This window comes from Camelina sativa, chromosome 13, assembly GCF_030686135.1.
Source record: "Camelina sativa cultivar CO46 ecotype springtype chromosome 13, ASM3068613v1".
Lineage (NCBI taxonomy): Eukaryota > Viridiplantae > Streptophyta > Magnoliopsida > Brassicales > Brassicaceae > Camelina > Camelina sativa.
This window is the reverse complement of record NC_141892.1, coordinates 6,736,666-6,758,225: the sequence shown is the minus strand read 5'-3', so window position 1 is coordinate 6,758,225 and position 21,560 is coordinate 6,736,666. Positions and strand designations below refer to the sequence as shown.

The window sequence follows — 21,560 nt, the reverse complement described above, 5'->3', positions numbered from 1 at the left end:
GTGTAGAGAGCAAATGTGAACTTTGCAATTAGCATAGATAAAGAAAGGGGAGTATTATGTAGTGAAATTGTAGTTTTAAACTGTAGTTTTGCAAATAGCATGGATAAACAAGTTGATTATCATATGGTAGACAAAAATTTTGGAGCACATTTTTTAAAGTGACTGATTTTAATGAGAAACCTTACAAGATAAGATAATAGTAATAGAATTAAGAAAATCTTAAAAGAAAAACATCTTGCACCTAAAACGCGAGTTATCTGGCAATAGAAACAAACCCGAAAAAGGTCTAATATTTAAAGCAAAGCAAAAAAAAAGGAGCCAACCATATGATAATAATAACTAGAGAAGAACCCTAATGTTTAAAATCTACGTTAAACCCAATTAATTATCCAAAACAAAGACACTAATTTATCCCCAAAAAGATTTCTGTTTTCTTAGCTTTTCCAATCCTCAAAATCGAATTGAGTAAAGGCTTCGAAGAAAGGCAGCAGCAGAGATACAGTCGGGGAAAATAATCTCTCCTCAACTCTTTCCTGTTTTCAAAACCTACTATTACAAAAAAAAATTCAGGGAGCTTCTTCTTTTTCTTGTATAGCCTTCTTAATTTTACGAGTCCACCATCTCGTCTTGAATCTCATTAGGAGCAATGAGCCCAGGAATAGAAAGCATTCTTTGACGCTCTCTCTCTCTCTGCGCAGCTGCTTCCTCCGCATATAGATCTTTGTTATCCTGAGATTAAATATTCAACAAATTGACTTAGGCTTTATCGGTTTTGACTTCTTTAAACCAATTTGAATGGCTTTGCAGAAGACAATGTATATTTACCTGAGAGGAAAATTCCTTAGACTGGACAAGGAAATCACGAATATTATTCTTAAAACCAGACGGGTCATTTCTTGACTCGTAAAGTCCATTCACAAATTGTGTGACCTGTAAAGCACATTTATTGACATTCAACTATACAGATTTGGGAAGAGGAATCAAGAAGAACAACTGTAAAATCAACTTCTGGTTTTAGTTTTTATTTACCTCTGCTGTAGTCATGTTGGGGAATGAAGAGCTCAGTAGCTTAATGGTGTATTCACGAACAAACGCAGCGTTGTCAGGATACGGGTAAGGTACGGTTGCAGCATCCCACAAAGGTTCCGTCAAAGAACCGCTCTCAGCCTGAAATATATAATCAACGAACATCTGAGTGCATAGAACTACCCATTCCCAAGCAAACAATTACTTAAGTTATCAAGTAAGATACAATAAAAGAAGAGATGGTTTTACCAGGCAAAACAGATGCTGCAGCACCAACACATGCAGCTTGAAGCCAGGCTTATGGAAGGTATCGGTCAAAACGGCAAAAATTTCTTGCTCGATTTGCATGAAGTATGACCGGTAAAATTGAATGCAAAACTCGGATTGCTGTCACAATCAGAGGCAAATATTAGAGCAGGCATAACATATGCCACAAACACAGAACTAAAAGAAGGAAAATAAACACCAAACCTGAAAATTTTTCAGCATCTCAAGCAAAAGATTAAGCCCAGTTTCAGCAATATTTCTCTCAGTATGTCTAAATGCCCAGATAATTGAATCCATGACTAGCTTCAGTTGCTGTTGCAAAATGACAAGAAAGTCAGAAGGATAAGCATATAATGAGAGAAGGCCACAAGTCCTTCGATCACGTAGAAGTATCATAGATGCATGAATATATTCACTAACCGGAGTTGATAGCTTTATCAAGGCAGGGAAACAAAATGTAGCAATTGCCCGAAGTAGTGAGAAAAACTTGAGGCGATGTTCTGGATAATCCTCGAAGTTCTTAGTTATCATCTGCAGAAAGATGAATGAAAGGTGTCAATAAAATATACAAAGCATATGTAAGACTTCCATGCAAGTTTTCTTTCAGCCAGTCAAATACACAATTCATAAAATCTGTTACCTCCAATGTACACTGGAATACAGCTTCAAATATGTGAGGCACGTCTTCTAACATTGTCGCCTTGTACCTGAAAGAAAAAATCCAAATAAAATACTGCAGCATGGTAAACATCTATCTAGAAAGATGCAGATGGTAAACTTCAGCCAGATCTTCCAATCTTTTTACAATTACAGTCGATTACACACATCAAAAAAGAGGCATACTTGTTTATAATCGTTGCAAAGAGTGAAAGAACTTCGGATTCCCTAGCATCAGGTACATTCCTCGCATAGTCACCAAGTACTGATTCCATCATTGGCGGCACAAATTGTTTCCCTATGTGTGGTTGGTCTTCAGCTTTGTCTAAAAAGGTTTCTATCAGCTTAAGGGTTTCCCTCTTAACAGATCTGTATAGCAAAGATTTACAATATAAATTATTCGAGTTTTTAAAACAACGGCATCTAGAACTGTATCTTTGGTGCAACAAGCCATCCAAACCTTAGGAGTTTTACAAAAGACGTCTTGGAAGCATATGGTCCTCCCTCAGTAATGTTGGTTGACACAAGCTCACTGTACATTCTGGTGCAGCCATGGAACAAATAAAATGAACATCAGGTAAAAGAAGTAGAGAAAGTGTACTATAACTATTAGCGCTATATCGATGTGTCAGGAATTTACCTGTATACATTTAACATATCCAAGAAGATCAAGGAAATTTGGGTTAAGAAGTATGTTCCCAGCGAAGTAGCAGCACTAGTATTAGTCTGCAGAGAAAAACACATGTTTATAGTTGGACCTTGCAATCAAATCAACAATTACCTAAACACAGAGAGGCACAAACTTAGCTATAATAATGACATGAATTCACGTGATTGGGAGGAATACGTAAGAAATCAGACCTGAAGGATGTTAAGCACTGTACGTATCACACCTGGATCCTTGAGGAATTCTACACTTTGGCGTGCCTGTCCTATGATTTCTACCCATTTCTACATTGTATAGGGGAACAGTTTTAGCCAGATATATAAACAAAGCTTAACAGCCACATATGTAATTAACAAACCTGGTTGGGGAGTGCCATCAACCGCTGGAGATATTCATCTCTCTTCTGAGGATCTGATTCTGCTTGGATCATATTACCAACCTGGAGAAAGAAAAACAATTAAATCACAACAGCAAAACAGCTCTGATTGGCATGCGAGAAACAAATTTGGAAAACTTACTGATTCGTAAAATGAGTGAATTTGATGTGGCTCAAGATCTTGAACTGTCGTTGCAAGGCCTGATAGAAGTTCAGATACAAATGGTTCATTCTCTCCAACCTGAAAGCGCAAAGAACTTTAACTGATCTCTCATTCAGAAGACAACGGAAATATTAAAGGTGGATTACAGACAGCGATACGTACCTGTATAATAACAAATTTCCGCTTGCACTTCTGAACTATTTTCAAAAATGTATCACAGGCCATGTCCTGAAAGGGAAACACAAGTATTAAGTATCTATGATTCGGATGGTGCAAGTTCTACAGTTTTATGCACAAATACTCGGTAAAAAAAAAGACTTTAGATGCTAGCTTAAGATTATAAATAAATTGCTGCATCGTGAACTACACGAAAATTTAAAACTTGACATAGTTTGCAGCCAATATAACACCCAGCATCTTATAAAGATGTTATTCACAGATTTTAACAGCGAATAACACATCATTTAATCTGAGATTCCACCTGGAAAACTGTATCTCAGAATATATAAAGCTTGGGATAAAGGTTGGGACAAGCTACCTGAACACCGGGATGTGTCTCATGCATGAATTCAAACAACTTGTTCACTACTGTCTTCAAGAACTTCCAATGGGCCCTTAAGAATCTTGGATACTGTCCAACGACATACCTGCAACCAAGCCAAAATAAAAGAGAATCTTTTTAGTTAAGTATAAATAAATCTAATGCCGCCTTGAAAAATATAGAAGATACAGCATGATAGAAGTACAGCAACCTAGGCAGAAACAGACTTACATGATGTTGCTCGCAATAACGGCTTTATTGTCTTTTCCTTTGGTAATTTCACATAAATTCAACAAATCACGAATGACCATCACCAAAAACCTGTTTTCCTGAAGAAAAAATGGAGTTTAACAATAGTTCCCAACAACAATGTTGAACAAACCTTCCCAAAACAAAGCCAGGAGCAGTCAAGCCGATATTGATATATCATGAAATGTGGGAGGGTAATGAAAGAAAATAATTAACAATAAAGGTTGACACTGTCAAAAAAGTAAATTATCTTGAAAACGAGTATGACATTTCTACTGTTTTGAAAAGGTACTGCATTACAAATAAGAATGTCTACTGATATGAAAAGAAAATGGAGTCCAGCTAAGCTCTAGCATAAAATTTACCTGATCTTCAGCCATAGATCCGGAAATAGACCCAATAGCCCAGCACAAAGTGTTCAAATTGTTCCATGCCCATTCCTCCCCGCTTAATTGTTTGTTTAGCTTCCTCAACATCTTTAAAAAGGAGCAATCAGAAGTTCGCATCAGCACAACAGCATGGAACATACCAAAGTAAGCATACATGTCTACCAGAAAATCTCATACCTAATAACACACCCACATTTAAATTGCTAAATATAGGGTACCACTATAGTAGTTCACAATATAACACGGATAAACTCATTTCATACAAACCATACTTGATCATAACCCTCTTAACTGCTAACCCTCAATATTTCACAAATTAATATAGACCAATATCATCATGGTGACACTGTACCTGCTTCTCGGTATCATCATGGTCAAGGTGTGAAAGGTAGATTAATGTCTCCCGCATAATCTGCAATTGTTCAAACAAGAAATGGGATAAAAATGAAAAAGGATCCAAATAAATAAATTTCCCCGAGCTATAACATGGCACTGCCCCTACCCAACATATCTGAAGAAGAGAAACATGAACTGAACAAGAATTGGTACCTTATACTGGACAAGAACATCATTGTCCTTCATGGTTTCACGGACGATGTTCCCATTTTCATCTTCAACAATAAGTACTTCTTCAGGCTTCGCCATGCGGTTAATCATTAACCCTCTTAATTTGGACATTGGGTTAGAATAAAGTTGACGCCGCTGCATGACTTGAGAACCAAGGCCATCAACCATACCAGGAAGGAAAGGCATCTGGTAATATACAAGTCAAAGCCCAAGGTGAGTGACCAAATCAAAGCAAGGAAAGTTTAATAAATACAATATACAAGTATAGTATCAAGCTTATATAAAAGTAAAAAACTGATCATGTTAGTCAAGGAATCCATCATACCTGCAAGCCCATCATGCTTACACTTACTGCAGGGTTATCAGAATTATGATGTGCATCAAACAGCTCCAAGACCAACGAGTTCCAATAGTCCAAACAAACCTGCTCAATCGACAAGTAAGCAGAAACTGTCATCTTTCAGACACGAGCAAAGACATGAGAGCATTACTAAGGAAAAAATGAAACGTACAACAGTATTAGCAGCAATTTAGCAAAGACAATCTACATACCTTAAATACTTCAGTGTCATCAACATATGATATATTAATGAGATACTCAAGACCAGCAAGTAATAAAGCGACAACTTCTGGCGCTGATTCTAGGACTCGAATATGAAACTACACAGATAGTAAAATCATTAAAAAAAATAGATGATGAAAAAGTAAATACTGGAAAGCATTAAACACAAACCATGAACCATCATTATACATATCCAGAATATAATAAATCCAACATGAGATATCTAACTCCACAAAGAAAACGATTTACCTTGAAAAAGGAGGTGAAAAACAGTGCCAGGTTCTGGATAAATGCCTAGAGATGACATAAGATACATAGTCATAACCTTAATAAGTTACTCAAAATTAATGGCCTGCCTTGAAACCAAGTGCTCGAGAAAATACTTACTTGTTCGTCACCACTTCCATTTGAATAGGCCTCAGGGATATTTGTACTCGGTGGGAGAATTGTCTGCAAGTACGAGAAGAAGTGTAGAGGATCAGGCAAGAAGCAAAGACAAACAAGAAGTATACTAAAGGCACTACATTAACTTAGTAAGAATGAACAAAAACAAAAAATAAATAAATAGAGCACAAGAAGACAATTAATTTACCCGCAGCTGCCCTATAAATATGGTGTACATGTTGACATATTGGACATTGTAGAAGTCCCCAAAATTAAGAGCTGCAACCTGGCAGACAAAATTCGAGCCAATAGAGATATAAATAATACATCCAATTGACATTGGGAATCAGGAAAGGCTGAATTAAAAGCGGAGGTACCTCAGTCAGACATTGAAGAGTGAGGTTCCTATATGCTGGAACAGGAAAAAATTTAAGGAGGGTCTCAAGCTGTAAACAACCAGAACAGCAATCAGAACAACATAATTGTGGTACCAATTAACATCAATCTATGACTTATGTCAAGTATATTACCAAAGGAGACTCAAAAATATAACCCAATGGAATCCAGGAAAGATAGGCATGCAACGCAGACAGAGTTGCACGTATAAGATCCTGTCTTTGAGAAGCTGAGAGGACATATAGGCATAACTCATGAATGAGTTTAAACTCGCTGCACATAGAAAAGCACAAATAGATAAATAATGAGAGACAACGTCACTTAACCAACATATACAAGATACTATAGTTTGACCAAAAAAAAGAAAAATTCACTATGCTAAATTTGAGATTCTCAAATAGACCTGTTCAGAGATTGTTTCAGCTCTTTAATCTTCTGCAGAGTCATTTCTCCTCTTGAGAAATCAAAAACCTCTTCGCTAAGGAGCTAAACAAAGGAAGAAAATGTTATTTTTTTTCCAGTGAGAACTGAATATGAAATCATGTAAAAATTTTTACTTTCAAAATGGCCATGCATATTCATGTAAAAATTCTTACTTTCAAAATGGCCATGCAATTTTCGCAGATAGTTTCGCTAGTTTTAGCAGCCGCAACTAGATCAGGAATGAAGCTTGTCCACTTTGCCGGCCAATCATGTTTCACAATCTGTGCATTTATTACAATATATGTTATGCCAGAAGATAAAATAAGCCTATGGGTTGGATCGAAGTTTGTAAGCATTAGCAAGCGAAACGAAGTAGATAAGAGAAACTGCAACTAATAAATGGCATTGAATATTGTCAGGGAGTGCTGAAGATACCTGGACCAAAATGACATTTAGCTTGTTGACATAGAGCCTTTCCGATCTGAAAGATGATTCGTTACTCGAGAGCTACAAAATAAACTCATTGTTAAAACAGTTCCGCTAACGCTTCCCAGTTATATATTCAGAGAAAAACCTAAGGTCTCCAAAAGTAAAAGTATATACCTGTACAATGACCTCTGAGATGTAATTTTTCATTCCATCTCGTTGTTCAACAGGCAGTGCATTCCATCTATACTTTATAACACCTTCCAGAACCTGAGAGTGGATAGCAAATGAATATTTGCTTGTCAAGTATCTCAACAGAACAGTTTTAATTTACAGTTGGATAAGGAAACTTGGAACCACTCTCCCAAACTAGCTTAGCAGATAAACATGTACAAGTGATGTAAGAATTATATGAAACGTGGCCACAGAAGAAGGCTAATAAAACTGACCTGAAGAGCAAAGAACTTGGTATCCATGCTCTTCGTGTTTTGTAGAATGTGGACAACTTGAAGCCACATATCTGGATTAGCCTGCAAATCCCGCAAAATCTGGTCCGCAGCAGCTCTCTGAACATGGTTTGGTAGCAATGTGGATTAGTTCCAAGGTAAAAAACTCAGATACGAATGAGGTGAATGTTGACACTGAAGCAGATTCAGTAATCAGAAAAAACAAATAATCATAGCAACAAAAAAAATCGCTATTACATGGAGAAAACAAGATAATTCAGAGCCAGATAAACTCAAACCCAGAAGATAAAATTTCAAATACGATTGAAAAACTAATAGTTTCAGCCAATGCTACACCGGTATAACTGGAATACTCATCAAGCATGAAGAGATTCGTGGAGAATAGACATCTACGCAAGGAAACGATGAAGCGACAAAAGAACAACGGACTTAATTCACCAAACGAAGATCTCAATAACGCATTTAGAAGAAAAAAAACAAGCGAGTTTCAGAATGAGCAATTAAACCACTGTAATTCAACACGGTACTAAACCTTCAGACCCTGAAATCCAGATTAAAAAAACTCAGAACAAGAACGTATGAGAGAGCTAAAACCCTAACAAGGAAACGCTCCTAATTCCTACTCTTTATACACACACACACACACCCAATCGAGAAGAAGAAACACTCAAAACGATTAACAAAACACTTAATGATTCGTCCCAGCCACTCAAAATTTCCGACGAACAAGTCAAATAGCAGATAAATTGAACAACCTCTTCCTTAGATCCGGTAACAAAAAAGGCCGCAACAGTGGCATCGAGCACAGCGACGTCAATCGGCTGGCTCAAGTCTCTTAACTTCTCAGCCGCCATGGCAGATAGATGTGGGCAAGCAAAGTTCGCAGTTAGAATCTTCTTCCGGAGGTCCGATAAGACTATTATTAACAGTGAACGAGAGAGACGAAAACCCTAGGAGAGAGAAAGAGAAAAGGGGACAAAAATCTAGAGAGAGAGAGAGAGGAAGGTTTCTACAGAGCGAGAAAAGAGGGGACGTATAGATATATATATATAGAGAGAGAGAGAGAGAGAGAGAGAGAGAGAGAGAGAGAGAGAGAGCTTAAAATTGACGCAGGGGACGGGGAGAAAACGAGTGACTTTGTTGAAATCCTTTTCTTTTTTTTTTTTAATTTTCATCTTCTTCTTCTTCTTTCCTAATTTATTAAATTAGGAAACTTAATTAATTAATTTGAATTGACACTCAATAGTTTACTAAGACTTTCTAATTTTTTTAAAAAATGTTCTGAGACCCTTTGTTAAGTAGAGATTTTAATAATTTATTTATGCTTTTTTGTGTTATTTCAATTGATGGAGAAAAAGAAACTTCAGAAAACAAAACAGCTTTCAAAAATACTTGAATTTAAACATTCATAAAGGAATACAAACTTCTTTTCCTCTAATGCATTTTTTCCTTCTTTTATTTCTTTATATAACCTTGAGCTTAAGTGTAAACTAATTTCCAAAAGTTATCTCTTGATGATATTTTGATAAGTTTGTAACCATTGAAACACCATAGTTCTATTTTATTTTATATAAATTCAATGTTACTAAATTTTAAAATATCTAAAAGTTTAGAGTTCGAGCCAAATGTCTATTCGCGCTAAATCCAGAAAATGTCATGATAAGTTTTTAAATATTGAGACATTGTAGATTAGTTCTTTTTAATTTATGTTATAGATTCAAGGTTATTAAAATTTCAATTTCGTTGCAAATTTATAATTGACATTGTAGAAGAAATGGTCGAAATTGGTCTCTCAATACCATAACAAGTTTTTAACAATTAAAACTCTATAAATTAGTAATGATTTTTCATTTTTGTATAGATTTAGACATTTAATATGTGTACACATAATAAATTCGAGCCAAATGTCCATGTCGCACCAAAACTAAATACAATTGCATCAAAATCTGGTCTCACAATAACCTAATTAGCTTTACTCATTAAAACATAATAAATTTGTTTTTGTTTTTTACTTTGTAAATGATATTTTGGTCATATCTTTTTTAACTATGTAAAGGTCTAACCTATGATTTTTTTTTCTTTGAATTCAGACTGTTGTTATTAGGTATGATTCTGATGCATATATCAACTATTTTTACAAATATACTATTAATGTTTGGAAAAAACATATTTAATATTCAAATTGAAGAACCAATGGGTACAAAACAATTTGATATGCGGTAGATATTTTCCCCTGTATAAGATGTTTTAGTTCATAATATTATGAAATTTATTGTTAAAAAGTCGAGAGTGGTAAAATGATTATTTACATGAATATATGTGCAAATTTCAAAAGGCTCGTCAAAAACTTGTTTGGAAGACGGATTGTTTAGCTCGTTCTTCTAGATCGTTAGTGTCAGAATCTATTTTTGTAAACAATTTTTCTTTGGTTTGGGCTAGTAATATTGGAGTTTTATTTTAATTTATTGTTAGGTTAGAAAAAAAAAATTGTTTGGAAGATGTTTCAAACATGTCTGTTCTTCTTCTTCACCCTTGAATTGGTTTGGTATTGAATGTGTCAATTTGATGAAATCAAACATTTTCAAAATGTTGGATAATATTATCATCCAATATAAAATAGAAATCAAATTTTATTAGTCGGATCTAACGGTTGATATTGAACATAGTTGACCATTGCAAATTCTAAGGACCGTCATCGTCACCAACCTCTCCACGTAGTGTCTTTGAGTCGAGTGGTAGTAGTTAATCTTCAGAAACCCCCAGAGAATTATAAATAGTACTACCTACTACTATATGGGTTTCGGTTGAACAAAACGTAAACTCACAACCCGAATCAAAGCCCCCTCAATTCCTTTTTCGATCGCTCGAGCTCCAAACACACAGCTATGGCGATTGATCCCGAGCAGCAACCAATCTCCTCTGTTTCCAGAGAGGTATACCGTATACGATCCTTTTTTAAAAAAAAATTCCTGTTCGATTTTATTATCCAAGGCTTAATTCTCAAGTGAATTCGTAACCTGTACCTTTTGAGATCGATTTTGAGCTATATTGGAATCTTAAGTGTTTGTATCTTAGAGTCTCTCATTTTGGGGGCTACTACTTCAATTCTGAGAAGAAATTGAGAGGTTTGTAGATGGGGTTTTAGCCATCAGCCTCGCAATTATCTTTTGATAATGAGATTATTAGACTCTAGACGCTGTGTAGTTTGGTTTAATTGTTTCAATCAAAGTCTGTTCCTTAGTGTGTGTTTTTTTTTCTCTTGCCAAGTTTCTGAAAACTGTGTATGCGTTCTTTTAGGTTGGTAAGTCATCTGGTGAGATCAGCTCAGAAAGGGAGCCTCTTATTAAAGAGAATCATGTCCCAGAAAACTACTCTGTGGTTGCAGCCATTCTCCCGTGAGTGCCTCTCTCATCTCTTCTCCAACTTTAGTACTTCTCAAACTGATAATAATAATAACAAATGAAAATTTGTGGACTCATGTATTTCTGCCAATGAAAACTGCCGATGTGGTTATACTGTGTATCATTTAGCATAATATATATCTTGACTAGGAAACTAGAAAGCTGTGTGTAGGCCTTTGCATACCTCTAAAGTAGATATTTCATATAAAAACACAAATCATCTTCAGGAGCTTGGACCTAACTCTTTTCCCATGGTGATTTTCGTTTTGTAGCTAGTCTATTGATGATTGATCTATGCATGTTAAGAAGTTTCTGTTTCATTATTAGGTTTTTCTTTCCAGCTCTCGGAGGACTGCTTTATGGTTATGAAATTGGTGCAACTTCTTGTGCAACCATTTCACTTCAGGTAAATTTAAAAGCAGTCTGAAACTCTCTAGTCCTAGAATTTTGTTACCATTCAACTTTTCTAAATTTTTAAAGCCCATATCATTATAAAGCTCTGGACATTGGACTGAGATATTACTACTAAACCATGGTACTTCACACTTGTCTTGTCGGACCATGTTTTCCCTTTGATTTCTCCTGTATATTGTTGTCACATGCATGTGCGTTCTTTCTAATTGTCTACATTCTTTTAGAAACCTATGACTTGGCTATCTTACTCAGCGTTCTCCTTTCATGCAGTCGCCTTCATTAAGTGGAATTTCATGGTACAACTTTTCCTCAGTGGATGTGGGTCTAGTTGTAAGTTTCCAAGTTATATCTATTTCCTACTTCTTCTGCATGCTGGTCATTGCTCATCTTTTATTCTCCTCCCGCTCTGGATCTGTGGTCTTCACTTCAAGTAAAGACAAATATGCTTACAACATAGTGTTAATTTTTTTTCAGACCAGTGGCTCACTTTACGGTGCATTATTTGGCTCAATTGTGGCTTTTACTATTGCTGACGTTATAGGTTGGTTTTGTATGTCACGTTCTTCATTTGGTAGGCATGAAACTAAATAATGTGTTAAATTTATTGAATTTCTGGAAGGAAGAAGAAAAGAGCTGATCTTGGCTGCAATATTGTTTCTCATTGGAGCCCTTGTGACTGCACTAGCACCAATCTATTCCGTTCTGATAATTGGACGGGTTACTTATGGGGTCTCAGTTGGACTGGTAAGACTGATCATGCTTCTTTAATGTTTGACATCTAAAAATTTGCTTATGCAGGCCAACTGCTCTAACGTTTTATATTATGCATTTGACGGTGTAGTAAGAATCACACATCTGTTAGGAGGGGAGCAAATTATGCCTTGTACTTATAGGACATTAGGACACCCACACTCGTAATCAACCTAACTTAACCTTCCCAAACTACAGTTCGTAACAGTTGATGCAGCATCTATTGCTCAGCATGGGTTGTTATCCAATGCATCCTCATACAAACATAAATGATCTGTAGACATATATTGTGACAGCACTCATCTGGTCCTCCGTATTATTTATGTTTCTCCAGGTTGAAAGCTAGTGATTAGGAATCTTGTTTACCTTTCAAAAGACAAGATCTATTTTATTTTTATTTTTTTGTATGAAACCATGTGTTTCAGCCTTCAGCTATGGATAACATACAACATTACTCTTGATACAAGAATTGAATTAAATTTAGGCAATGCATGCGGCTCCGATGTACATTGCAGAGACTGCTCCAAGTGAGATTCGTGGGCAACTGGTATCACTAAAGGAATTCTTCATAGTCCTTGGGATGGTTGTAAGTTCTTAAAGCTCATAGGTTTTGGACATTAATTTCTTTATGTGAAGCAGTTGAGTTGCTCCTCTTGTTTTTAAAATGTTCAGTAAGTTAATTTCACATATCCTACACAAAATTTAATGCAGGGAGGTTATGGAATCGGTAGTCTTACAGTCAACATTCTCTCTGGTTGGCGTTACATGTATGCAACAAGTGTCCCTTTGGCTGTTATTATGGGAATTGGGATGTGGTGGCTCCCAGCATCCCCTAGGTGGCTTTTGTTGCGCGTCATACAGGGGAAAGGGAATGTGGAGAACCAAAGAGAGGCTGCAATCAAATCTCTTTGCCGCCTTAGAGGTCCTGCTTTTGTTGATTCAGCTGCTGAACAAGTGAGCGAGATTTTAGCTGAACTTTCTGTTGTGGGCGAGGATAAAGAAGTCACATTTGGTGAACTATTTCAAGGGAAGTGCTTGAAAGCTCTCATCATAGGAGGAGGTCTAGTCTTGTTTCAACAGGTCGGTATAGTCAAATTTAATTGTTGGGCTCTTTTAGAAGAGTAATTACTAATGAACTTTGTCAAATGGCAGATAACTGGGCAACCAAGTGTGCTTTATTATGCACCTTCAATACTGCAGGTTTTCTTTTCTTCTCTAGATAAACTTTCTGTAGAGTATAATATTGGCTTTGTTGCACTTGGGAACTCACAAGTGGATATTTAACTTCTCTCCCCTCCCCCCACCTTTCCTGTTAGACCGCTGGATTTTCTGCCGCAGGTGATGCAACAAGGGTCTCAATTCTGCTTGGTCTATTGAAGGTATTCATTTTTTCCACCAGGCTAAATTTTTAAGATACTAATTTTCACCTGATATACTTTTAAATTACCTTTACAATATGATATATAGATGCACTTCATTCTACAATCTCTGTTATCAGTGCTAGCAGTAGTGCCATTACAGATCGACATTTAAAACTGTGTAGTCGTAAAAGAATAATTTCGATCGACACTAAAGAACAATGTTTTGATGGAACATATTTCCTTGGAGACCTGCCTCTGCTACAAAGTTATCTTGCTTTCTAAGAAATAATGGCACCTATGTTGTTGCAGTTGATTATGACAGGAGTAGCTGTTGTAGTTATTGACAGACTTGGAAGGAGACCATTACTTCTTGGTGGTGTTGGCGGCATGGTATGTCCTCTATGTTTTATTCTTTGTCTTTTCTCATCCATGTTCTATTTATTAAGCTGAGTATCTTCACTTGTTATTTTTATTGTCAAACAGGTTGTCTCATTATTCCTGCTGGGGTCATACTACCTCTTTTTCAGCGCCTCACCAGTTGTTGCTGTTGTTGCACTGTTGCTTTATGTGGGCTGTTACCAGGTAAACGAATAATTAGTTAGACTTTTGTTGATCAAACTTCTGTACCAAAATGCTAATGCTAGTCCTGAAAAGTATGAAAGACTTTCTGATCTAAAGATGTAGTCAAAACAAGTAGTTCCTTTCGAGGTTATATACAAATGTGGCTCATAGTTTCATTATTTTCGCCTTCAAACTTTGAAATGCTTCTAGTTTTTCAATTTTGAACATGTAGGTTAATGGTAATATGTTTGGTTTTATACTTTCAATAAGAGCTTTAAAGTATTGATATGATGTTACCAATCTTGCAGCTATCCTTTGGTCCAATTGGTTGGCTGATGATCTCGGAGATATTCCCCCTTAAGTTAAGAGGTCGAGGTCTTAGTCTAGCAGTGCTTGTGAATTTCGGTGCAAACGCAATTGTGACATTTGCTTTTTCACCCCTAAAGGTAACCTACCATTCCCTTCAGGACAAAAATCATTGTTTTGCAGTATGGCTAATACTGTACAAATGGTAGCAAAACCTTTTGAAAGAGAGAAATAATATGTTAATCTATTCGAACACACCCACAGGCCACAGTTGCAGTATTTTTCTTGTTTTGTTCTCTAACTGGAACTTTTGTTTGGCTTGCACATGGCTCTGTTTTGCAGGAACTGTTGGGAGCTGGGATACTGTTCTGTGCGTTTGGTGTGATATGTGTTTTGTCTCTAGTCTTCATATTCTTCATTGTGCCAGAGACAAAAGGTCTCACTCTTGAGGAAATTGAAGCCAAATGTCTCTAAAAAAGTAGGTTAGTTATTTTTGATTAGATCACAAAGTCGTCGATTGCTTCTTTACATGATTTTGATTTGTACTCTTAAATCTCTCAGGAATCATCAGTGCGTGCAGGTTCAGAGATAAACATATGTCTCCAAGTGTCTAGTGAATCACAAATCTGCCGCACAAGATACACATCATTAGGTTTTTGAAGCAGTGGTTACTTCAGAGGCTCTAGTGCTGGAGCAAAATTCACATGTACGAAAATGAAAAATTAATATGTTCAAATATCTTTGTAGTAATTGTAAAAGAAACAAAGGAAACACATAATAAAAGATAAATAAAATTTGTAAAATGATTCCCCAGAGGTTCTACCTGCATGTCCCACTCAGTTATGCTCCGAACTCCGAAGGTTCTCAATCAACTGAGGTAAATTACTAATTCTCTGGTTGCGACTACAATGGCAAAAAAAAAAAAAAATCTGTGAGTGCTATGTATTGCCAACTAAGAATGCCAAACAAAATTTAGACGAATTTAACAGATGACCGACCAATAAACGAGGATAGTGACTGTGTTTGACCACAAAGACACGTTACGTATTTTTGGCCTTTTCCGTTGGTTTGGTCCGCTCAAGTTTTAGTGTTTTACAAAACCGGAATAAAATATCTTGGCATGTAAAATCCTTTTTCTTCCTTTTCAAATTTAATGGCTCCTATTGGCAACATTATAAAGAATCCTAGAAAATAAAATACAAAAATACAAAATTATGGAATAAAATTAAATTCTCATATTGAAAAAAAAACAAAACAAATGTGAAAAGAACGAAAAATGTGAAAGGATCCAAATTGTGAACATATTGACTGAGCCCATATATAAGCAGTGACGTCATAGTTGAAAAATATAATTTATGTAACAACAGCAGCTACAAGACGAGCGACACAGAGAGGCCAACACTATAAAAAGCAGCAGGCTCGGAAAGAAGAAGTTAGCCAATTATTGTACTCGACCGGGGAAATAAATCATATCGGAGATGTCGACGGCGGCGAACAAGCAAGTGGTATTGAAAGAATACGTGAATGGTTTTCCTAAGGAATCCGATTTCGATCTCTCTACCTCCACCGTCGTATTTAAGGTTCCTGGAGGTTCTAACTCGGTTCTGGTTAAGAATCTCTACTTGTCATGCGATCCTTACATGCGTATTCGTATGAGCAAACCTGATCCCTCAACTGCTGCTCTCGCTCAAGCTTACGCTCCCGGTCAGGTACCCATCGACCAGACTCTCCCTCCGACTATATATTCAGATCTCCGGTCAAATTAGTAACCGATGATAATATTGTTCTTATTTGGTTTCGTTTGGTTTGCATGATTTGATTCGAGGTCGGTGAGATTATTATTATATGATTTTGTTTCCTCTTCTTTTGGATTTATAATTATTAATATTAATATTTTATTTGTTATAATATAAATTGACCAACCAACGGTTCTGTTTTTTTTTTGTGTGTGTTGGATCGTTTCTGTAACTTATCTGGATGCATCTTGTTAGTTAATAATTAAACTATATAACTGTATGTTATATATAAACGGTCTTATCTTTTAGATTGGTGTTCTTGAAGACTCTGAAGACTGTTATTAAATTGTGTCTTTTTTTTTTTATGTTTGTGTGCAGCCAATCTTTGGGTATGGAGTGTCTAGAGTGATAGAATCTGGGCATCCAGATTACAAAAAAGGTGATTTACTTTGGGGTATTGTTGGATGGGAAGAGCACAGCGTTATCACTCCAATGACTCACATGCATTTCAAGATTCAACATACTGACGTTCCATTATCCTACTATACTGGACTTCTCGGTATGTTTATATCAGCCTTGTTCCTGGTTTTGTAAAGAATCACTTTGTAGCTTTAGAAAATAGTTCTTCTTGATACAGAGATTATGAAGTTGATTAACCATGTATAATAATAGTCTGTGGATGTCTGATAAACCTCAAAAACGTTGTTTTGAAACGTAGGAATAGAATTAGTTATGTCACATTTTTTAACATCAATCTAGAAGATTAGAGTTTCAACAATTTGCCTTGTTGATCAGTTTAATATATTCACTCCTGATGGGTTTTGTCTGGTCCTGCCAGGTATGCCTGGTATGACTGCTTATGCTGGGTTTTATGAAGTCTGTTCTCCAAAGAAAGGAGAGACAGTTTATGTCTCAGCTGCATCTGGTGCGGTTGGTCAGCTTGTGGGACAATTTGCTAAGATGATGGGTTGTTATGTTGTTGGAAGCGCCGGTACTAATGAAAAGGTCAGAAACTTGATCATCATTTCCATATTTTTGTTTCTTGGTTATCCTTCATGAGAATGATTTAGCCCTTTTACTTCTTTTGGGGATTTGTTAGGTTGATCTGCTCAAGACCAAGTTTGGATTTGATGATGCATTTAACTACAAGGAAGAACCAGACCTTAGCGCCGCCCTGAAAAGGTTCAGTAACCCTTTGGTGTCTATAATTGTTAGGATTGGTTTGCATGATAAAACGGTAATTCACAACTTAATAGAAACAAGAGAAATGGATAATAGCTTTAACACCATGATTCTACGTGTAAACCCACTTAATTGGGGATAAACCAGAGGAAACACCGAAACTATGACTCTTTTCGAGCAAAAAAAGAAAATAAGAATTATCTTCATTGATATCTTATCAATTGCTCTTTTACTAAGCTAAGAGAGAGTCTCTTCTTTTCTTTTCCAGGTGTTTTCCAACAGGCATCGACATATATTTTGAGAACGTAGGAGGCAAGATGCTAGATGCGGTGCTCTTAAACATGAACCCACTCGGGCGTATCACTGTTTGTGGAATGATCTCACAATACAATCTTGAAAACCAAGAAGGTGTACACAACCTATCCAACATAATCTACAAACGAATCCGCATTCAAGGCTTTGTAGTTCTTGATTTTTACGACAAATACTCAAAGTTCTTGGAGTTTGTGCTTCCGTGCATTAAAGAAGGGAAGATAACGTACGTGGAAGATGTAGTTGATGGTCTTGAGAAAGCTCCTGAAGCTCTTGTGGGACTTTTCCATGGTAAAAACGTTGGGAAACAAGTTGTTGCTATTGCTCACGACTGATTTACTTGTATATTTATCCAACAAGAATTTGTATGGGTGTTCGAACCCAAGTGTGAGTTTTTGGTTTATAAATATCAGTAATTGAATTGAAGTAAATTTTATCATTTTTTTTGGTTGGAATCATATTCTATGTGACTTGTTCATCAACGCCTCCCACAAATACAAAAACTGCCTGATACGAAGTTACAAACCAATGTTTTGTAGCTCTTTTAATAGGTTATGTTACCAAGTATGTGTACATTAGTGAATACAGTTAGTGTTGCTATTTGTGCAACTTCTTTTCCTTTTTTATTAGAGAACATCGTACTCACAAATAGTCACAATCACATGGCTCTGCTTTGGGAGCTAAGATAATGCTTTGTGGGTTTGGTGTGATACGTGTTTTGTCGCTGGTCTTCACATTCTCCATTGTGCCAAAGAGGCAAAGACAAAGGGACTCACTCACTCTTGAGGAAATTGAAGTCAAATCTCTTAATAAATAGGTTTGTTCATTGCTTTACATGACTTTGATTCGTAATGTAAATATGTGAGGAAAATAAATAGTGCAGGTTCAGAGATAAGCATGTCTCCAAGAAGTATAATCACAAATCTGCCGCGCTCAATATGGAATCTTCTCACACACACCATTAGGTTTTTGAAGCAATGTTAGTATGTTACCTTGAGAGGCTCTCTAACGCTCGAGCAAAACACATGTACGAAAATTCATGTTTTAAAAAATCTTTGTAATAAATTATGAACTAACACTATAATAAAGTTAGAACATAAAAAAAGGAAATCTAAACTTCAAAAAAGAAATATAAATTTGTATGAATGATGTTCCGAAGGTTCTCGTCTATCTAGTCGCATGTCCCAATCAGTGGTTTCTATTTTTTTATTTCCAAAATATTATGATTTTTCTTTATGAATGCTTTTGTTTTGCTTTTAATTTTCATCCATAAAACTAAATTCAGATTATAAAAAGAGATTTTTCTAAGTGATATGATAAAAAGTATACAACTACTAAAAGGAATGGCAATTAAAAAAATCGCTCAAAATTTGACAAGCCGATTAAAAGTTACAAACGCGGATATTCACCGTGTTTGACCTCAGTGTCACTTTTCGAAGGTTCACACCAATAATAAACAAAACAGTCCCAATTCTTAAGTTTTACATTAGTAATGCACAAATACGAGCTCTTGTGAAATGGGCAAATAAATAAATGGCTGTGAAGTAGTGTGAACAAAAATAAACGCACGAAAGAGAAAGTATCCAAATTGCGAACAATATGTGATGAATTAAAAAAAACATAAGCAGTGACGTCATACTTGATATGAGTGAACGAGAATGAGAGACAGAGAGGCGCACTATAAAAAAGGAGGCGCGTCCATGGACAGTCCAAGGAAGAAGAAAGAAGACGTAACAAAATTAGGGATTCAACTCAGAGAAGAAGAATTTAACTAACGAAACGAAACGATGACGGCGACGAACAACAAGCAGGTGACATTGCGAGACTACGTGAGTGGTTTCCCAAAGGAATCCGATTTCGATTTCACTACCTCCACCGTCGAACTTAGGGTTCCCGAAGGTTCTAACTCTGTTCTTGTCAAGAATCTCTACTTGTCATGCGATCCTTACATGCGTACTCGCATGGGCGAACCTAAACCCTCCACTGCTCTTGCTCAAGCCTATACCCTCGGCAAGGTACGAATCAATGAGAAATTTCACTTTATTCTCCAATTTATATATGCAAATCTCCGGTGAATTTCAAAATCTGGCTAATACTGTTTACAATAACTCGAATCCATATGATTAAGCTAGATAGACAAGTTTATTTGAACTTTAGATTAATGTTCTTGAAGGCTCTGTGAAGAAATTGTGTGTCTCTCTCTCTCTCTCGTGTTGATTTTTGTTTTTGTTTGTATGCAGCCAATCTATGGGTATGGAGTGTCTAGAGTGATAGAATCTGGACATCCAGATTACAAAAAAGGTGATTTACTTTGGGGTATTGTTGGATGGGAGGAGTACAGTGTTATCACTCCAGCTCCTCACATGCATTTCAAGATCCAACATACTGATGTTCCATTATCTTACTACACTGGACTTCTCGGTATGTTTATCTCTCTGCCTTGTTCCTTGTTTCTGTGAAGAATTACTTGGCAACTTTAAGATAAAAGTGCTTGTTTATACAGAAATCATGTAGTTGGATATGTAGTTTTGTGGATTAAAAACGATTGTTTGAAACGTAGGACTGGAATTAGTTATGTCAAGTTTTAAATTTCAATCTACAAGACTAGAGTTTCAACAGTTTGGTAGTTTGTTGATCTGTTTTTGATGGGTCGTTTTTTTTTTCCCCGGTCATGACAGGTATGCCTGGTATGACTGCTTATGCTGGGTTTTATGAAATCTGTTCTCCAAAGGAAGGAGAGACAGTTTATGTCTCAGCTGCATCTGGTGCGGTTGGTCAGCTTGTGGGACAATTTGCTAAGATGATGGGCTGTTATGTTGTTGGAAGCGCCGGTAGCAAAGATAAGGTGAGAAACTGATCATTATTTCCATGTGTTTGTTTCCTTATGTTTCTTGGTTCTCTTTCAAAGGAATGATTTGCCCTCTAACTTCTTTTTTTTTTCCGGGATTTGTTAGGTTGATCTCCTAAAGACCAAGTTTGGGTTTGATGATGCATTTAACTACAAGGAAGAACCAGACCTTAGTGCCGCTCTGAAAAGGTTCAGTAACCACTTATTTCAAAGCTTTTTCATGTTTATAACTGCCTGGTTAGGATCTGTTGCAGTATAAAGCCGCGTTTCACAACTAAAGTATAAACCAGAGACATGTATGAAAGCATGAACACCATGATTCTACATGGGAAACAACCTTAATTTATTGGAAACCAATGAAACTCCGAATTACAATCAACTGCTTTTTGACTAATCTATGAGATATCCTCCTTTTTTTTCTTTTTTGCAGGTGTTTCCCTAAGGGCATTGACATATACTTTGAGAACGTAGGAGGCAAAATGCTAGACGCAGTGCTCTTAAACATGAACGTGCACGGACGTATCGCTGTCTGTGGAATGATCTCACAGTACAATCTTGAGAACCAGGAAGGTGTACACAACCTATCCAACATAATATACAAACGAATCCGTATTCAAGGCTTTGCCGTGTTTGATTTCTATGATAAATACTCAAAGTTCTTGGAGTTTGTGCTTCCTCACATAAAAGAAGGAAAGATCACGTACATAGAAGATGTAGCTGATGGACTGGAGAAAGGTCCTGAAGCTCTTGTGGGACTCTTCCATGGTAAGAACGTTGGAAAACAAGTTGTGGTTGTTGCTCGTGAGTAAAAAATCTATATGGGAATGGGAGTAATGTTTATATTTATCCGACAAGGGTGTGTGTAAGAGCTATTGAATAATAATGAGAGTAATAATAATATAATAAAGTACATTTTAATATAATATCAGTTCGTTTGTTATCGGTTCGAATCATATTCTATATATGTGACATGTTCATCAAACGAGGGTGTCCACCGAGTATGAACACACTGTGTTCAATATTTTTTAGTAACCAAAAGAAGATTATGAGGATCAAAGCAAAGCAAGTCCCTTCTGACTCAGAGGCGGACTTTGTTTAAGTCCCCTAGTATACAAAGTAGAGCTATAGA

General features: G+C 36.3%; 4 protein-coding genes across 9 annotated transcripts; 3 read left to right on the top strand and 1 right to left on the bottom strand.

Moving 5' to 3' along the window:
- Positions 1 to 149: 149 nt before the first annotated feature.
- Positions 150 to 8,754, bottom strand: LOC104769990 (protein EXPORTIN 1A). Of its 2 annotated transcripts, XM_010455580.3 has the most exons (32): positions 8,316 to 8,754; positions 7,543 to 7,659; positions 7,271 to 7,363; positions 7,103 to 7,174; positions 6,841 to 6,948; positions 6,648 to 6,730; positions 6,379 to 6,517; positions 6,226 to 6,294; positions 6,057 to 6,134; positions 5,852 to 5,914; positions 5,714 to 5,758; positions 5,455 to 5,562; positions 5,228 to 5,326; positions 4,885 to 5,088; positions 4,688 to 4,747; positions 4,312 to 4,422; positions 3,929 to 4,026; positions 3,695 to 3,803; positions 3,319 to 3,384; positions 3,136 to 3,234; positions 2,976 to 3,056; positions 2,812 to 2,901; positions 2,591 to 2,676; positions 2,411 to 2,491; positions 2,137 to 2,319; positions 1,934 to 2,000; positions 1,714 to 1,824; positions 1,498 to 1,605; positions 1,276 to 1,413; positions 1,030 to 1,167; positions 826 to 930; positions 150 to 729 (listed from the first exon to the last, which is right to left on the bottom strand). In XM_010455580.3, the coding sequence occupies exons 1-32, from the start codon at positions 8,412 to 8,414 to the stop codon at positions 607 to 609; spliced, it is 3,231 nt and encodes a 1,076-aa protein (XP_010453882.1). In that variant the 5' UTR covers positions 8,415 to 8,754; the 3' UTR covers positions 150 to 606. The 2 variants fall into 2 exon arrangements, with proteins under 2 accessions (XP_010453882.1, XP_087337528.1); XM_087481402.1 differs by lacking the exons at positions 6,841 to 6,948; positions 7,103 to 7,174; positions 7,271 to 7,363; positions 7,543 to 7,659; positions 8,316 to 8,754 and adding an exon at positions 6,802 to 6,817.
- A 1,350-nt stretch (positions 8,755 to 10,104) lies between these two features.
- Positions 10,105 to 15,166, top strand: LOC104735735 (D-xylose-proton symporter-like 2). 5 transcript variants are annotated; one of them, XM_019235178.2, is made up of 15 exons: positions 10,105 to 10,493; positions 10,858 to 10,955; positions 11,289 to 11,367; positions 11,646 to 11,705; positions 11,850 to 11,916; positions 11,995 to 12,119; positions 12,610 to 12,711; positions 12,837 to 13,205; positions 13,278 to 13,325; positions 13,442 to 13,504; positions 13,796 to 13,876; positions 13,970 to 14,068; positions 14,356 to 14,493; positions 14,696 to 14,831; positions 14,915 to 15,166. In XM_019235178.2, the coding sequence occupies exons 1-14, from the start codon at positions 10,446 to 10,448 to the stop codon at positions 14,825 to 14,827; spliced, it is 1,509 nt and encodes a 502-aa protein (XP_019090723.1). In that variant the 5' UTR covers positions 10,105 to 10,445; the 3' UTR covers positions 14,828 to 14,831; positions 14,915 to 15,166. The 5 variants fall into 5 exon arrangements, with proteins under 5 accessions (XP_019090723.1, XP_010453879.1, XP_010453878.1 ...); XM_010455577.3 differs by having other exon boundaries at positions 10,117 to 10,493; positions 14,696 to 14,835; positions 14,925 to 15,166; XM_010455576.3 differs by having other exon boundaries at positions 10,206 to 10,493; positions 14,696 to 14,835.
- A 438-nt stretch (positions 15,167 to 15,604) lies between these two features.
- LOC104735731 (NADPH-dependent oxidoreductase 2-alkenal reductase) lies at positions 15,605 to 18,022 on the top strand. The gene is made up of 5 exons (XM_010455571.3): positions 15,605 to 16,062; positions 16,468 to 16,648; positions 16,928 to 17,094; positions 17,189 to 17,271; positions 17,540 to 18,022. Exons 1-5 carry the CDS (start codon positions 15,832 to 15,834, stop codon positions 17,916 to 17,918), a joined length of 1,041 nt encoding a protein of 346 aa, XP_010453873.1. The 5' UTR covers positions 15,605 to 15,831; the 3' UTR covers positions 17,919 to 18,022.
- Positions 18,023 to 19,101: 1,079 nt separating this feature from the next.
- LOC104735732 (NADP-dependent alkenal double bond reductase P2) lies at positions 19,102 to 21,371 on the top strand. Its single transcript, XM_010455572.3, has 5 exons — positions 19,102 to 19,598; positions 19,824 to 20,004; positions 20,262 to 20,428; positions 20,538 to 20,620; positions 20,862 to 21,371. The coding sequence occupies exons 1-5, from the start codon at positions 19,371 to 19,373 to the stop codon at positions 21,238 to 21,240; spliced, it is 1,038 nt and encodes a 345-aa protein (XP_010453874.1). The 5' UTR covers positions 19,102 to 19,370; the 3' UTR covers positions 21,241 to 21,371.
- The last annotated feature ends 189 nt before the right edge of the window (positions 21,372 to 21,560 follow it).

Excerpts from the sequence above, each read along its gene's own strand:
- LOC104769990 (XM_010455580.3), bottom strand. The coding sequence starts at position 8,414 with ATGGCGGCTGAGAAGTTAAGAGACTTGAGCCAGCCGATTGACGTCGCT. Across the intron at positions 4,027-4,311 it reads GATCTATGGCTGAAGATCAG|GAAAACAGGTTTTTGGTGAT; the intron begins GTAAATTTTATG and ends TTTTTTCTTCAG. Across the intron at positions 3,804-3,928 it reads GTTATTGCGAGCAACATCAT|GTATGTCGTTGGACAGTATC; the intron begins GTAAGTCTGTTT and ends GCTTGGTTGCAG.
- LOC104735735 (XM_019235178.2), top strand. The coding sequence starts at position 10,446 with ATGGCGATTGATCCCGAGCAGCAACCAATCTCCTCTGTTTCCAGAGAG. Across the intron at positions 10,494-10,857 it reads TCTCCTCTGTTTCCAGAGAG|GTTGGTAAGTCATCTGGTGA; the intron begins GTATACCGTATA and ends GCGTTCTTTTAG. Across the intron at positions 13,505-13,795 it reads TTCTGCTTGGTCTATTGAAG|TTGATTATGACAGGAGTAGC; the intron begins GTATTCATTTTT and ends ATGTTGTTGCAG.
- LOC104735731 (XM_010455571.3), top strand. The coding sequence starts at position 15,832 with ATGTCGACGGCGGCGAACAAGCAAGTGGTATTGAAAGAATACGTGAAT. Across the intron at positions 16,649-16,927 it reads CTACTATACTGGACTTCTCG|GTATGCCTGGTATGACTGCT; the intron begins GTATGTTTATAT and ends TGGTCCTGCCAG. Across the intron at positions 17,095-17,188 it reads GCGCCGGTACTAATGAAAAG|GTTGATCTGCTCAAGACCAA; the intron begins GTCAGAAACTTG and ends GGGATTTGTTAG.
- LOC104735732 (XM_010455572.3), top strand. The coding sequence starts at position 19,371 with ATGACGGCGACGAACAACAAGCAGGTGACATTGCGAGACTACGTGAGT. Across the intron at positions 20,005-20,261 it reads TTACTACACTGGACTTCTCG|GTATGCCTGGTATGACTGCT; the intron begins GTATGTTTATCT and ends CGGTCATGACAG. Across the intron at positions 20,429-20,537 it reads GCGCCGGTAGCAAAGATAAG|GTTGATCTCCTAAAGACCAA; the intron begins GTGAGAAACTGA and ends GGGATTTGTTAG.